General features: G+C 40.5%; 1 protein-coding gene across 2 annotated transcripts in view; it reads left to right on the top strand.

Annotated features, from left to right (window-relative positions):
- USP50 (ubiquitin specific peptidase 50) overlaps positions 1-13,158 on the top strand; it is a 40,802-nt gene that overhangs the window by 4,059 nt on the left and 23,585 nt on the right. For both annotated transcript variants that reach the window (XM_027570863.2, XM_027570862.2), the window contains exons 4-6: positions 485-694; positions 1,758-1,900; positions 6,057-6,189. In XM_027570863.2, coding sequence (XP_027426664.2) covers positions 485-694; positions 1,758-1,900; positions 6,057-6,189 — 486 coding nt within the window. The remainder of the gene's footprint in view (positions 1-484; positions 695-1,757; positions 1,901-6,056; positions 6,190-13,158) is intronic.

The raw sequence follows: 13,158 nt of genomic DNA, 5'->3' as shown, positions 1-13,158 counted from the left end.
ATGTGTTGTCACAGGGTTAGCGTGTCATCTTTCCTCAGCTTCACTTAAGGAGGAAAATAACTGAATGATCAGAAATCAAAACTAATATATACCTTTTTAAGAGAGATTTATTTATTTAGAGAGAGAGCACGAGGGGGGAGGGGCAGAGGGAGAGAATCTCAAGCATACTCCCTGCTGAACACAGAGCTCCATGCAGAGCCCACCGTGGAACCTCGCTGGGGCTCCATGCCGGGCTGGATCTCACGACCGTGAGATCATGACCTGAGCTGAAAGCAAGTCAGATGCTCACCTCAATGAGCCACGCAGGTGCCCCTCCTAATATGTACTCTTAAGAAGACCTTATTCTATGCATTGTTGAATCCAGAACTAACTGGTTTCTGGTAGCAATGTATCATTCTGATAGAACAAAAATCAAGTCATCCTATTAAAAGCTTTTTTTGATAACCAAGGGTTGATTCAGAGCTAATTTGTTCCTTTGATTCAGTACCATCGAAGAAGATCATACGAGAAAGGGTCTATTCCAAGATGCTGCAGGAAGGTGATGACCAATGAGTCCTCCATCATCACGCAACTGTTTGAAGGGCAGCTCAGCTACAGCATCATGTGTTTGAAGTGTGAGAGCTGCACCTACAAGAACGAAGTCTTCACCGTCCTCTCTCTCCCCATTCCATCTGAATACGAGTGCTCTCTTCAGGTAGCCATCCTTGCTCCTGGATACCACTTCTCAGGTTTCCCACATTGCCTATTAGGAGGGGGCTGCTTTGTCATTTAAAGCAAATTGGAAGCCCATGATGACAACATTTTATAGAAAAGCGACAGCCAAAAGTGACTGTGAATTCGGTTGTATTTCTAAATGTACTCATTAAAACAGCCTCAGTGTAAAACTGAAATGACCCGTGGGCTTTATTCATTCTACTGAGATGGCTTGGTGCATATTGGGAATTTACCTCTTGAATTTTCTTCACCATCATACCAAAAATTAATCTGTAAATCAGGGTGGTGGTAGAAGGCAGGAGACAGATAGAAGGCAGGGAGCAATAAGTTCCCTTGCAGAATAATACCCATTATATTTTCTACCTAAATTATGAAAGCACAGCTGTGAAAAGTTTTCACATGCCAGAATTGGAGAACGGAATCCTACTACTTATTTAGAAGTGGGCTTTGTTCTCAGATTAAATTGCTAAAGATGGCGGGAAACAAATTCCCAAGACTCTGAGGTGCTGGCATGTGTACCGAACACAGGATCTGTGCTCACCTTCCTCTTCAGGCTGGTGGTTTGCCAAGCGGGGGGCCTGGCCACACTCACGGTGGCTTCTGTGCACAGAATCAAATTCTGTCTGTCTTGCTGTCTTTATAACGGGTCACCCCCAGACACCACACATGGTCATTTTTCAGTCTCCGGATCGCTTCTGTGATGAGGGGAGTAACATAAAACAGTTGCCTGACTTGGTTAGTGGAAACTGCATAGTCAGTATTCTGAAATCAACCACAAAGGTTAAAATGCTGATCCAGAGACTGGAAGTCTCTGGCACTCGGATCCATTTCAGTAACTGAGTGAGACAGAAGCCCCTCCTTCGTCAGGTAGATTTTACACCTGTCCAGGCAGCAGCTTGTGACACTGGGACCTCCTGCATATGTTGACTTTGAGGAAAGCACTGAGGATCACATTTCCACGGCTGTTGCAACCGTTCTACTGTAAACAGAGCCCAGGCTGCACTTGATCCAATGTAGTCACCAAATGCGGTTTTCTTCCATAGGACTGTCTCCAGTGGTTTTTTCAACAAGACACACTGACCTGGAATAACCAAATTCACTGTTCCTTCTGTGAAACCAAGCAAGAAACAGCTGTAAGGGCCAGTATTTCCAAAGCACCAAAAATAATTATCTTTCACTTAAAAAGGTATGGATTTTGATGTTTTGTGAGATTTTTTTTATTGGCTTTATCAAGATATAATTCACATACCATGCAATTGACCCATTTAAATTGTAAAATTCAGGGGCGTCTGGATGGCTCAGTCGGTTAAGTGTCTGTTGGTTTCGGCTCAGGTAGGGATCTCAGGATCTTTAGATCAAGACCCGTTGTCGGGTCCAAGCTTTGGAGTCTGCTTGAGATGCTCTCTCCCTCTGCCCCTCCTGCTCATGTGTGCTCTCTCTCTCTAAAATAAATATAAATAAATAAAGTGTATAATTCAATGGTATTCAGTATATTACATTAATTTTTAATCTGTGATAAAATGTATGTAACATAAAATCTGCCATTTTAACTTTTTTTATTGAACTCTAAGAGTGTTATATTACTTTTAGGTGTACAATATAGTGATTCAGCAATTCTATACATTACTCAGTGTTCATCACGTTAAGTGTACTCCTAATCCCCATCACCTGTTTCACCCATCCGCTACCCCCACACAACCCCATCCCCGGTAACCATTAGTTTTGTTGAATGAGTCTGGTTTTTCGTGTTTTTTTTTCCTTTGTTCCTTTGTTTTGTTTCTTAAATTCCACATGGGGGGAAATTATATGGTATTTGTCTTTCTCTGACTGATTTCACTTAGCATTATACCCTTTAGATCCATCGTGTTGCTGCAAATGGCAAAATCTTGTTCTTTTTTATGGTTGAGTAGTATTCCATTGTGTATATATATATATATATATATATATATATATATGTATGTATATATATACACACATCTTTATCCATTCATCTATTGATAGACACTTAGGTTGCTTCCATATCTTGGCTATTGTAAATAATGCTGCAATAAATATAGGGGTGTATGTATCTTTTTGAATTAATGTTTTTGTTTTCTTTGGGTAAATACCCAGTAGAGGAATTACTGGTTCATATGGTAGTTCTATTTTTAATTTTTTGAGGAAACTCCATACTGTTTTCCCCAGTGGCTGCACCAGTTTGCATTCCCACCAATAGCATACAAGGGTTTCTTTTTCTCCACATCCTCACCAACACTTATTTCTTATCTTTTTTTATTTTAATCATTGAGGCAGGTGTGAGGTGATATCTTACTGAGGTTTTGATTTGCATTTCTCTGATGATGAGTGATGTTGAGCACCTTTTCATGTGTCTGTTGGCCATCTGGATGTCTTCTTTGGAGAAATGTTTATTCAGGTCCTCTGCCCTTTTTTAATGGGATTATTTTGTTTTGTTTTGTTTAGCTTTTTTTAAGTAAACTCTACCCTGAGACCAAGAGTCCCATGCTCTACTGACTGAGCCAGCTAGAGTCCGTGGATTATTTGTTTTCTTGGATGAGTTGTATACGTTCTTTATATATTTTGGATACTAATCCCATATTGGATAAATCACTTGCAAATATCTTCTCCCCGTTAGTAGTTGGCTTTTTGTTTTGTTTTCAAAGCCAAATATTGTGTGGACTTATCTTCCCAGTGCAGGCCCCTGTGTCTGGGGAGCCTGGTGTGGAGGGTCCTCCTCTGCATTTGTGTATGTGGTGTCCCTCCCATGTGTGGTTAGTCTTCTGGAAAGTTCGGTTCCCCACTGGGACTCCCCCCCTCTTACCCTTTTCCATGTGGCCTCCTCTCTACAGTTAATTGTGGAAAGTCTAGAATGCCAGGCTTTGGGTCATTTTCTGAGTTAGTTGCACTGATGTGGCTGTTATCTAGGTGTGTGTCCAGGGAATGACATGAGCTTTGGATCCTCCTATTCTGCTACCTTCCCAACAATCTTGGCATTTTAATGTTTTCAGTGGTCACCTTACAGTTTAGAAGTCTAACGTGGGTCTCACAAGGCTAAAATCAAAGTGTCTGTAGGGCTGCATTCCTTTCTAGAGAAGAATCTGATGCCTTCCCTTTCCAGCTTCTAGAGGCTGCCCAAGTTCTTTGTGTCGTGACCCCTTTCTACCATTATCAAACCCCCAACCATTTTAAGTGTTTAATTGACTGGCATTCATTACATTCACAATGTTGGGTGACAATCACTTCTAAAACTTTTTTATCACCCCAAAGAAAAAGTCTGCAACCATTAAGCCATAATTCCCCATTCCTCCTCCCTCTGCAGCCCCTGACAATCTCTAATCTACTTTCTGTGTCTATAAACTTGCCTCTTCTAGGTACTTTGTGTACATGGAATCATACGAAGTTTGTCCTTTTTACTGGCCTGTTTCACTTAGAATATGTTTTCAAGGTTCATCCATGTTGTGATGTGTACTGGAAGTTCATTTCTTCTTATGAACTGAGTAATATTCCATTGTGTCTATATCATATTTTGCTTTTTTATTGGTCCATTGATGGACATTTGGCACTCCCTTCGAGGGCTTTTTAAAAAATAAATTCCCTGGCCCCACCTTTGGGAATTCTGATTCCATAGGTTTGAGGTGAATTCTAAGCATCATGATTTTAATTTTTTAATCCCCTATTTTTATTTTATTTTATTATTTTTTAATGTGGTCTTTTTAAAAAAGATTTTTATTTATTTGAGAGAGGGAGTGAGAGAGAGAGAGAGCACAGGAGCAGGGGAAGAGGGAGAAGGAGAAGGAGAAGCAGACTCCCACTGAGCAGGGAGCCCGATGTGGGACTTGATCCCAGGACCCTGAGATCATGACCTGAGCTGAAGGCAAGATGCTTAACCAACTGAGCTACCCAGGCACCTCCCCCATTTTTATTTTAAAAACCTTCAAATCTACAGAAAAATTGAAAGGATATATAATAAATATCTATATGCCATAGAATCTTCATTAGTATTGGTGACACTTTGCCACATTTCCTTTCCCTCTGTCTCTCTCCACCTCCCTCCCTCCTTTCCTTCATCCCTTCCATTTTATTTGCTGAACATCTGAAGTAAGAAGCAAACACCATGGCATTTCATGCTTAAATACTTCAGCAAAGGGGCGCCTGGGTGGCTCAGTCGGTTCAGCGGCTGCCTTTGGCTCAGGTCATGATCCCAGAGTCCTGGGATCAAGCCCCACATTGGGCTCCTTGCTCTACAGGGAGCCTGCTTCTCCCTCTCCCTCTGTCTGCCACTCTGCCTACTTGTGCTCTCTATCTCTTTGTCAAATAAATAAATAAAATCTTTAAAATAAAAAAATACGTACATACATACATACTTCAGCATGTATCACCTGAGTACAAAGACATTCTTCTACATAATCACAACACCATTATCATGCTCTAGAAATTTAACAATTTCCCATCACCTAAGATCCAGTCCATGTCTAAATTCCCTCATCCTAAAAATGCCTTTCATAACTTCTAATCCAGTATCCACTTGAGGGTCATACACTGCATTTGGCTGTCTCTTTAGTCTCTTAATCTAGAACAATCCTTCCCCATTTTTATATATTTAAACACTTTTTTTTCTCATATTAACCCTTGGGGAGTCCATGAAATTTATTTATTTATTTATTTATTTATTTAATTTAGAGGGGTAGAGGCAGAGGGAAAGGGAGAGAGAGAGCATCTTAAGCAGACTCCATGTCCAGCTCAGAGCATAACATGGGGCTCGATCTCCCAACCCTGAGATCATGACCTGTGCCAAAACCATGAGTTAGAAGCTTAGCTGACTGAGCCACTCAGGTGCCACCATAATTTATTTTTTAAAAAGCTCCAGGGTGATTCTGATATGAGTTCAGATCTGGGAACTGCTGATCTATATAGCAAATAGAGAATGTGACAAGATTTTCAGAGAATTTTATCTTATTAAAGATATATTAAAACCTCAGAGCTGGGAAACAGGACACTGCTGAGACATGTGCTAAAATCAAGATAAGGAAAAGCTGAGTCAATCAATGTGATTTCTACTCCTGATGCCGAGCCTGGCTTTGTCTCCATTTTCTCTCACAGGATTGACTCTGTACCATCTCACCCCCTGACCCACACCCCTGGCACACCCAGTCTCATTTCGGGTGATGCTTGTGGATGTGCATATTAAATACATAGGTAAGAAAAAAATTATGTACAGGTCTGTGCCAAATTATCTTTCCAAGAAGTTACTTTTAACTGTATTTCAATTTACCAAGGTATGTAGACTTCATTCCCGAGTGGTTTACAAACTTGCTTTATATTTCGCACATTTATTCTCTCTCCAGATTTGACATTCTGGGTACAATGAAAAGGAAACTGAGAACAGATATTCATTACCCACTCACTAACTTGGACCTTACTCCTTACATTTGTCCAGTTTTTCGGAAACACCCTAAATATAACCTCTGTGCAGTGGTGGTGAGTCAAATACTATTTAAAATAGCACAAATTTAAAGAAAACCGTAATATTATCTACTTGAATGTCCACTCTCATCTTTCCCTCAATTCTCCTATATTCTTTTTAAGGCAAAATATAGAGCCTGGAACTTTCTGTGTTGACTTCAAATGGTAGAATAATGGAAGAATACAATGTCCTGTTCACGGACTCTTCATTCTCCCTCCACTCATTGGTTATTTCAGATCTGGGGGCATTTGCAAATCAGGCTGTGGGGGCAGCAGAAGTTAGTATCGATAGCTTTATGTTGAGTATTCATGAGCCACTCTATGGCCAAAGCCCCCTGACACTCCACACGGAATAGTCCCAGAGGAGTCACTGCCTGTGTGCATCTAGTCCTAAGGAAACTCTGTGGGGGGGTCCCTTTGGTTCTAAGTCAACCATCATTATTGAGGATTCCCTGAAGGAAAGAAAGCATGGAGTATAATTCAGACCAAATCACCCAGAACTCCCCACAACGTCAAACAGCCCCAAGCATGAAGCCGTTCTCCGGGTTTCCATTCTGGATCACAGTGTTAACGGTCTTTAGAACCTGGAGGTCCAGCGGGGTGCACAGCAGGTGGGAGGGCTCTCACCAGAGCCCATATGCGTCGCCAGGGTCCTCTGATACACCCAAGTCTCATTTGCCTATTCAGCTTGTTGAATTAATACATTGTAAAGTGTTAGTCCCGCTCTTTAACCTCTTTCACATCTCAACTATACCTTCAAACTTTAAAAAACGATCCTCCTTTATTTTTCCTTCTTACTTCAGGCCTTGACATTCCCCTTCTTTCTCATTTATCCTGCCCTCACAGGAGCTTTTCCTTCTCTCACTTCCCTACTGGAGATCTAAAGTGACAGCCTCCTCTCTATCACATCAAATAGAGACTCCAAAATGACACAGGAATCCCCTCCCCTGTATTTCACTGTTTACATTTCTCATTGTGTTTCTTCTTTAAGAAAATCCAAAAGACAGAAAGCTGAATTTGTTTTAAAAAAAAAAAGGTATGGGGGCGCCTGGGTGGCTCAGTTGTTAAGCGTCTGCCTTCGGCTCGGGTCATGATCCCGGGGTCCTGGGATCGAGCCCCGCATCGGGCTCCCTGCTCAGTGGGAAGCCTGCTTCTCCCTCTCCCGCTCCCCCTGCTTGTGTTCCCACTCTAGCTGCCTTTCTCTCTGTGTCAAATAAATAGATAAATAAATCTTTTTTTAAAAAAGTATGTAATTACCTACATTAAGGGAAGATAAACATTTGTATAAAGAGTCACCCCAAGCCTCCTATATAAATTTGTAATCCTTTTAGTGTTTAAATTATTATCAGCTAATCGAGGGGCCAAAAGTTGGTTTTGAAAGAGAAATAGATTTAGACTTTAGAATTTAGAATCAACTGCCAGTTGATGATGGACTGGCAATAACAACTAAGCATCTTTGAAGCTATGATGTCCAGCCACAGGGAAAGGCCTAGAGTTCTGCTCCTCAAGCTGTAGTCGGCAGGAGCCCTGGCACCACCTCTCCCAAGTAAAGAGTTTCAGGCTCCTCCCGAGGCTTACTGACTCGGAACATGCATTTTTTTAGCAAGATCTCCACCTGATCCGAATGCATATTGGAGTTTGAGAAGTATGCTAGACCTCAAACCGCTATATTCCCAGCCTTTGCAGGAGCCCTCGAAGAAGAGCTTACTGCTTTACAAGGTGGGCTCTTTACCTGCCAGGTTTGTTTGATTTATTTTACAAACGTATAGGGTTTGCTATGTACGGGGCACCGTTCTAAGCACTTTACAAAGAATCATTTAATCCTTATACAGCCCTGTGAGGTAAGCACTGTTATTATCCGCATTTTACGGGCTGGAGAACAGCACAGAGGGGTTCAATAATCTGCCTCAATCATATCGCCTACAAAGGGCAGAGCCAAGGTCTGAAGTGAGTCAGGCTGACCCCCCAGACAGTCCCGTTCTCATTACTCCATTATGCTGCCTCTGATAGTTAATATATATCTGCCTTCCTCCTGCAATTTCTTCTGTTTGTCCTAATTCTGTGCTTTGTAGTAATAACAGTAATAACATAGAATTACAACAATATATAGTATAATAACATACAGATAACAGTAGGTATGTGGCTTTATAGTTAAATACTTGTACATACATGTTAGCAAAATGGAACACATTCTTTTTTTTCTTATACATGATATTCCTTCAAATATTTGAAAGTAGCAAACATATGCTAACAGTATTTACTTCCTTCAACCCTCTTCAAGTGATTGGTTTTTAGAGAGACTTTTTAGGGGTGCCTGGGTGGCTTAGTCAGTTGGGCTTCTGCCTGCGGCTCAAGTCATGATCCCCGGGTCCTGGGATCAAGCCATGCAAGGGCTCCCTGCTTGGTGAGGAGCCTGCTTCTCCCTCTCCCTCTGCCTGCCACTCTGCCTACTTGTGCTCTCTCTCTCTCTCTCTCTGTGTCAAATAAATAAATAAAATCTTTAAAAAAAATTTTAAAAAAAGACTTTAAAATTTTGAAATATTTCAGGAACAGAAAACACAGTAAGTATTCACATTACCCTCCACCAATGTTAAGAATAAAATATCCTAGATAAAATTGTGTGTGTGTTTGATCATCCCACTGCCCTCCACTCCCTGTTGTCACCACTGTTCTGAATTTGGGGTGCATTGTTTCCATGCACTCTTTCAGACTTTATGACGCATGTATGTGTCTGTACATGCTATGTAGGATTGTTTTGCATGTGGTATACATATGGTCTCATACTGGACATATTCTTCTGTGACTTTTTTCCCCTCATGTTATTTTTATAGTCCTCCACATTGATACATTAGCTTTAATACAGTCATTGTAACCGCTTTTAGTAATCCATTGTATCTATTTATTGTTTCTCCTGTTGCTGGGCAGTTAGGTGTTGCCAGTATTTTGCTTTTACGGTTTTATAGAATGCATTGCTATATGCTGACACATGAAACTTTGTTTATATATACATATCTGTGTGTATGTTTTCCCAGATGGCATTTTAAGAATATCTTACCTAAATCTCTCCTTTAATTTATTAACATAGCAAATGACATTGATTTTCTGCCTGATTTTTTTTTTTTTTTGGCTGAAAGTGTTTTTACATTTTTGTATTTTCACAATTGAGAAACTAATCTATAAGTTTCTTTCTCATACTGTTTTTTTCTGTTTTTGTTTTGGGCCTTATTCTAGCCTCATAAAAGGCATTGGCCATTCTATTCTAGTCTCTGGCACACTTTGTATAAGATACTAATAATTTGTTTCTTTTCTCTTTTTTAAAAATATTTATTCATGAGAGACAGAGAGAGAGGCAGGGGCAGAGGGAGAAGCAGGCTCCCCACAGAGTAGGGAGCCCGATGCGGGGCTCGATCCCTGGGTGCTGGGATCATGACCTGAGCTGAAGGCAGATGCTGAACTGACTGAGCCACCCAGGTGCCCCTATTTCTTCTTTTTTTTTTTAAATAAGCTTTTTATTGAAGTAAAACATACATACATAGAAAAAGCCATATCACAAATGTAAAACTCAATGAATTTTCAAAAAGCGGACTGGCCCATGGAACCAGAATACAGTTCAAGTAGGCCATCACTAACACCCTACGTAGCCTTGTGCCCAATTCTAGTCAGGGAAGCCACTGACTCCTGACAGGGTAGGTTTGGCCAGCTTTTGTGCTTTATGGAAATGGGATCATACAGCAGGTACTCTTTTGTGTCTGGCTCTTATCACTCAAAATTATGCAACGTTCATTCATACTGTCAACACTTTGTGTTGTCCAAGCAGCCTATTTTATTTTTGATGGTTTCCAGTAGTTGAGGGTGTGTTAAATGTCCCAAAAGGGAATTTCTTGGTCAGCAGCTAGACTTAGACATACTGGAAGACAGGCCCTCAGGCAGCAGCTTTTACAGTATGCCAACATATACATACAGTTCTGTGGGACCACATGCATAAAGGCTTGCTGACCACCAAAGCCAAGGCAATCTGGAAGTGTTCCTTGGGCCACAGTTGGAAAAATCAGGACCCTAGATGAATGTAAAACCTCCCTTCTGGGAGATACCAGTAAGTTGTAGCAAGAGGGAGAACACAAAGATGGCGTCTACCAGCCTAGAGCCTTGACAGCACCCGTGTTGGCCCCTAGCTGTGTGCCAAACCTAAAGCCTTCTCCTCGGGCTTCATGAAGCCCCAGGACAAGCAAATAGGCCTCTTTCACAGAAAGACTGGGCGGGGGGGTGTCTCATTCTGCTGTCTGTCCAGTGCCTTGGGGGTGATAGCCTGCCAGGAACTGTCTCTCTGATTGTTATAATCCTGTAGGGACCCAGGAACACAAGCTCCCCTGGCCACCAGAGCTAGGCAGTTATGGGGAATCCCTTGCATGGCATTCACAGAAACCAGCTCTACCCTGGGAGACGTTAGCACTCTGGAGCATGGCAGAGGGGAATATGAAGATGGCTCCCACAGGCCTGCAGGACTCCCCATGTGTGCTGAATTAGATGCCAGCCCTTGAAGCAGGCCAGTGCTTTAAAATGAGCAGATGAGCTTCATTCATGTAAAGCCTGGGCACCTCTCAATTGGCTGCCTCCATGTTGCACCCTGGGCCAAGTGAGTCCGAATGCTTTAAGAGTCTCACGGATGCAAGCCCTGTGGGTTTTTGGTGAGTCCCTGGGAGGAGGTGAGCCCCCGATTCTACATCACTATCTTGAGTGAGTACCCTTTTTTCCTTCATTTTTAAAGGGAATAATCAAGGATAATGCTTGTGTTTTAGTAGCTCTACTTTATCAGGTTATTGATACTTCCTTCTATTTTGGTTTTGCTAACACTTTTTGTGCATGTTTGTAAAGGTGGTGAATTTTATTGAATCTTTGTCTCTACAATAATTGAGAAATGGCCGTCCTGAACACTTTTTAATCTGTTTATATGTTGAATTATATTTATAGATGTTCCAACTTACTACCCTTTACTTTTACTACCCTTGCATTACTGGGATAAATACTATTTGGTCATTATTATCTGAGATGTATTTTGCTTGATTTGGTTTACCGCACTTTAGGATTTTGCAATAATCGCTTGAATGAGCTTTATCTCTGCTTTTCTTCCTTATACCCTTTGTCTAGCATAAGTATCAAGGAAACTCACCTCGTGGGTTAGAGGAGCTTTTCTTCCTCTTGTACAGAAATTTGTGTAAGGCGATGGTAAGCTTCTTGAAGGATTGATAGAACTCACCTGTAAACCCACCGGGGCATGCATTTCCCTCTGAGGGGTGATTGTTAACTCCTGGTATAATCTCTTTAATGCTTGTAGGTCTATACAGGCTTTGTATTTTCTTCTTCCATCGGTTTGATAAGTTATAATTTTCTGAGTATTTGTCCATTTCATCAGAGTGTTCAGTTTTCTAGCGTAACTTTTTTTAGGGTATTAAAAAATTTAAAATTTCTTTTTTTTAAAAAAAGATTTTATTTATTTATTTGACAGATAGAACAAGAGCAGGAACACAAGCAGGGGGAGTGGGAGAGGGAGAAGCAGGCCTCCCACGGAGCAGGGAGCCCGATGCGGGACCTGATCCCAGAACCCCGGGATCATGACCTGAGCCGAAGGCAGACGCTTAACCAACTGAGCCACCCAGGTGCCCCCCCAAAATTTAAAATTTCTGCTGAATCTTTAGATATCTGTACCTTTTTTCATTTCTGATTTTATGTGCTCACCATTGCTTTGTATTTCTTTCTTGATCAATCTTATTACTGTCTATATTGTTGAAGTCTTTTCAAAGGACCAACTTTTGATTTTTTGATCCTCCTTATTCTTTCTTTTCTGGTTCATTAATCTTCTAATTTTGTTATCTCTTTCCACTTTTCTTGGGTTCATTCTCTTTCTTACTGTTTTAAACTGGGAGCTTAGTTCATTAACATTCAGTCTGTGGTTTCACATATAAGCATTTAAAACTACAGATATTTCTCTAGATAGTATTTTCACTGCCTACCACCTTTTTAATTATAGAACCCTTTAAACACAAAATAGGACAATACAAGGAACCCTAATGCATCCATTACCCAGCATTATAGATGAGCTATCAACTCACCTATAATACCTGACCCACTCTGCTCCCTGAACCATATTATTTTTGTATTATATATCTTTTTTGCATTGACTGCTAGTTTTATTGTGTTAAAAGATTATGATCTGTATAAAACAAATTCTTTTACATGTGTTGAGGCTTGTGTATTTCTGTTTATTAGGATCCAGCTTCCTTATGTCATGGAAGTTAAACCTGTGTTATTCAAAGCTATCTCTACTGTTGTTTGTTTGACTAATTAATGGTTGAAAGAACTGTGTTGAAATCTTTTTTTTCCTTCATTTTAAAGAGAACAATTAACAATGATGCCTGCTGTAGCTTTTTAGTAGCTACACTTTAACAGGGTATGGATTGTTCCTTCTATTTTGGTTTTGCTAACAGTTTTGTGCATGTTTGTAAAGGTATTGAATTTCATTAAACTTTTTTTCCCACAATAATTGAGATGCTATCGTTTTCCTGAATCCTTTATAATCTGTTAATATGGTCAATTACATTTAAAGATTTTCTAATTTTACTACACTTGCATTGCTGGGATAAATACTATTTGGTCATTATTTTTAATTTTTTTATTTAAATTCAATTAATTAACATGTAATGTATTATTAGTTTCAGAGGTAGAGGTCAGTGATTCATCAGTATTATAAAATACCCAGTGCTCATTATATCACATGCCCTCAGTGTCCATCACCCAGTTACCCCATCCCCCCACCCCCTCCCCTCCAGCAACCCTCAATTTGTTTCCTATGATTAAGAGTCTCTTATGGTTTGTCTCCCTCTCTGATTTCGTCTTGTTTTATTTTTTTCCTCTCTTCCCCATGATCCTCTGTTTTGTTTCTTAAATTCCACAGATGAGTGAGATCATGTGTTACTTGTCTTTCTCTGA

The sequence above is a fragment of the Zalophus californianus genome, chromosome 6 (genome assembly GCF_009762305.2).
Source record: "Zalophus californianus isolate mZalCal1 chromosome 6, mZalCal1.pri.v2, whole genome shotgun sequence".
Lineage (NCBI taxonomy): Eukaryota > Metazoa > Chordata > Mammalia > Carnivora > Otariidae > Zalophus > Zalophus californianus.
Note: the sequence above shows the minus strand (reverse complement) of the source record. Positions and strands in the feature narration are given on the sequence as shown.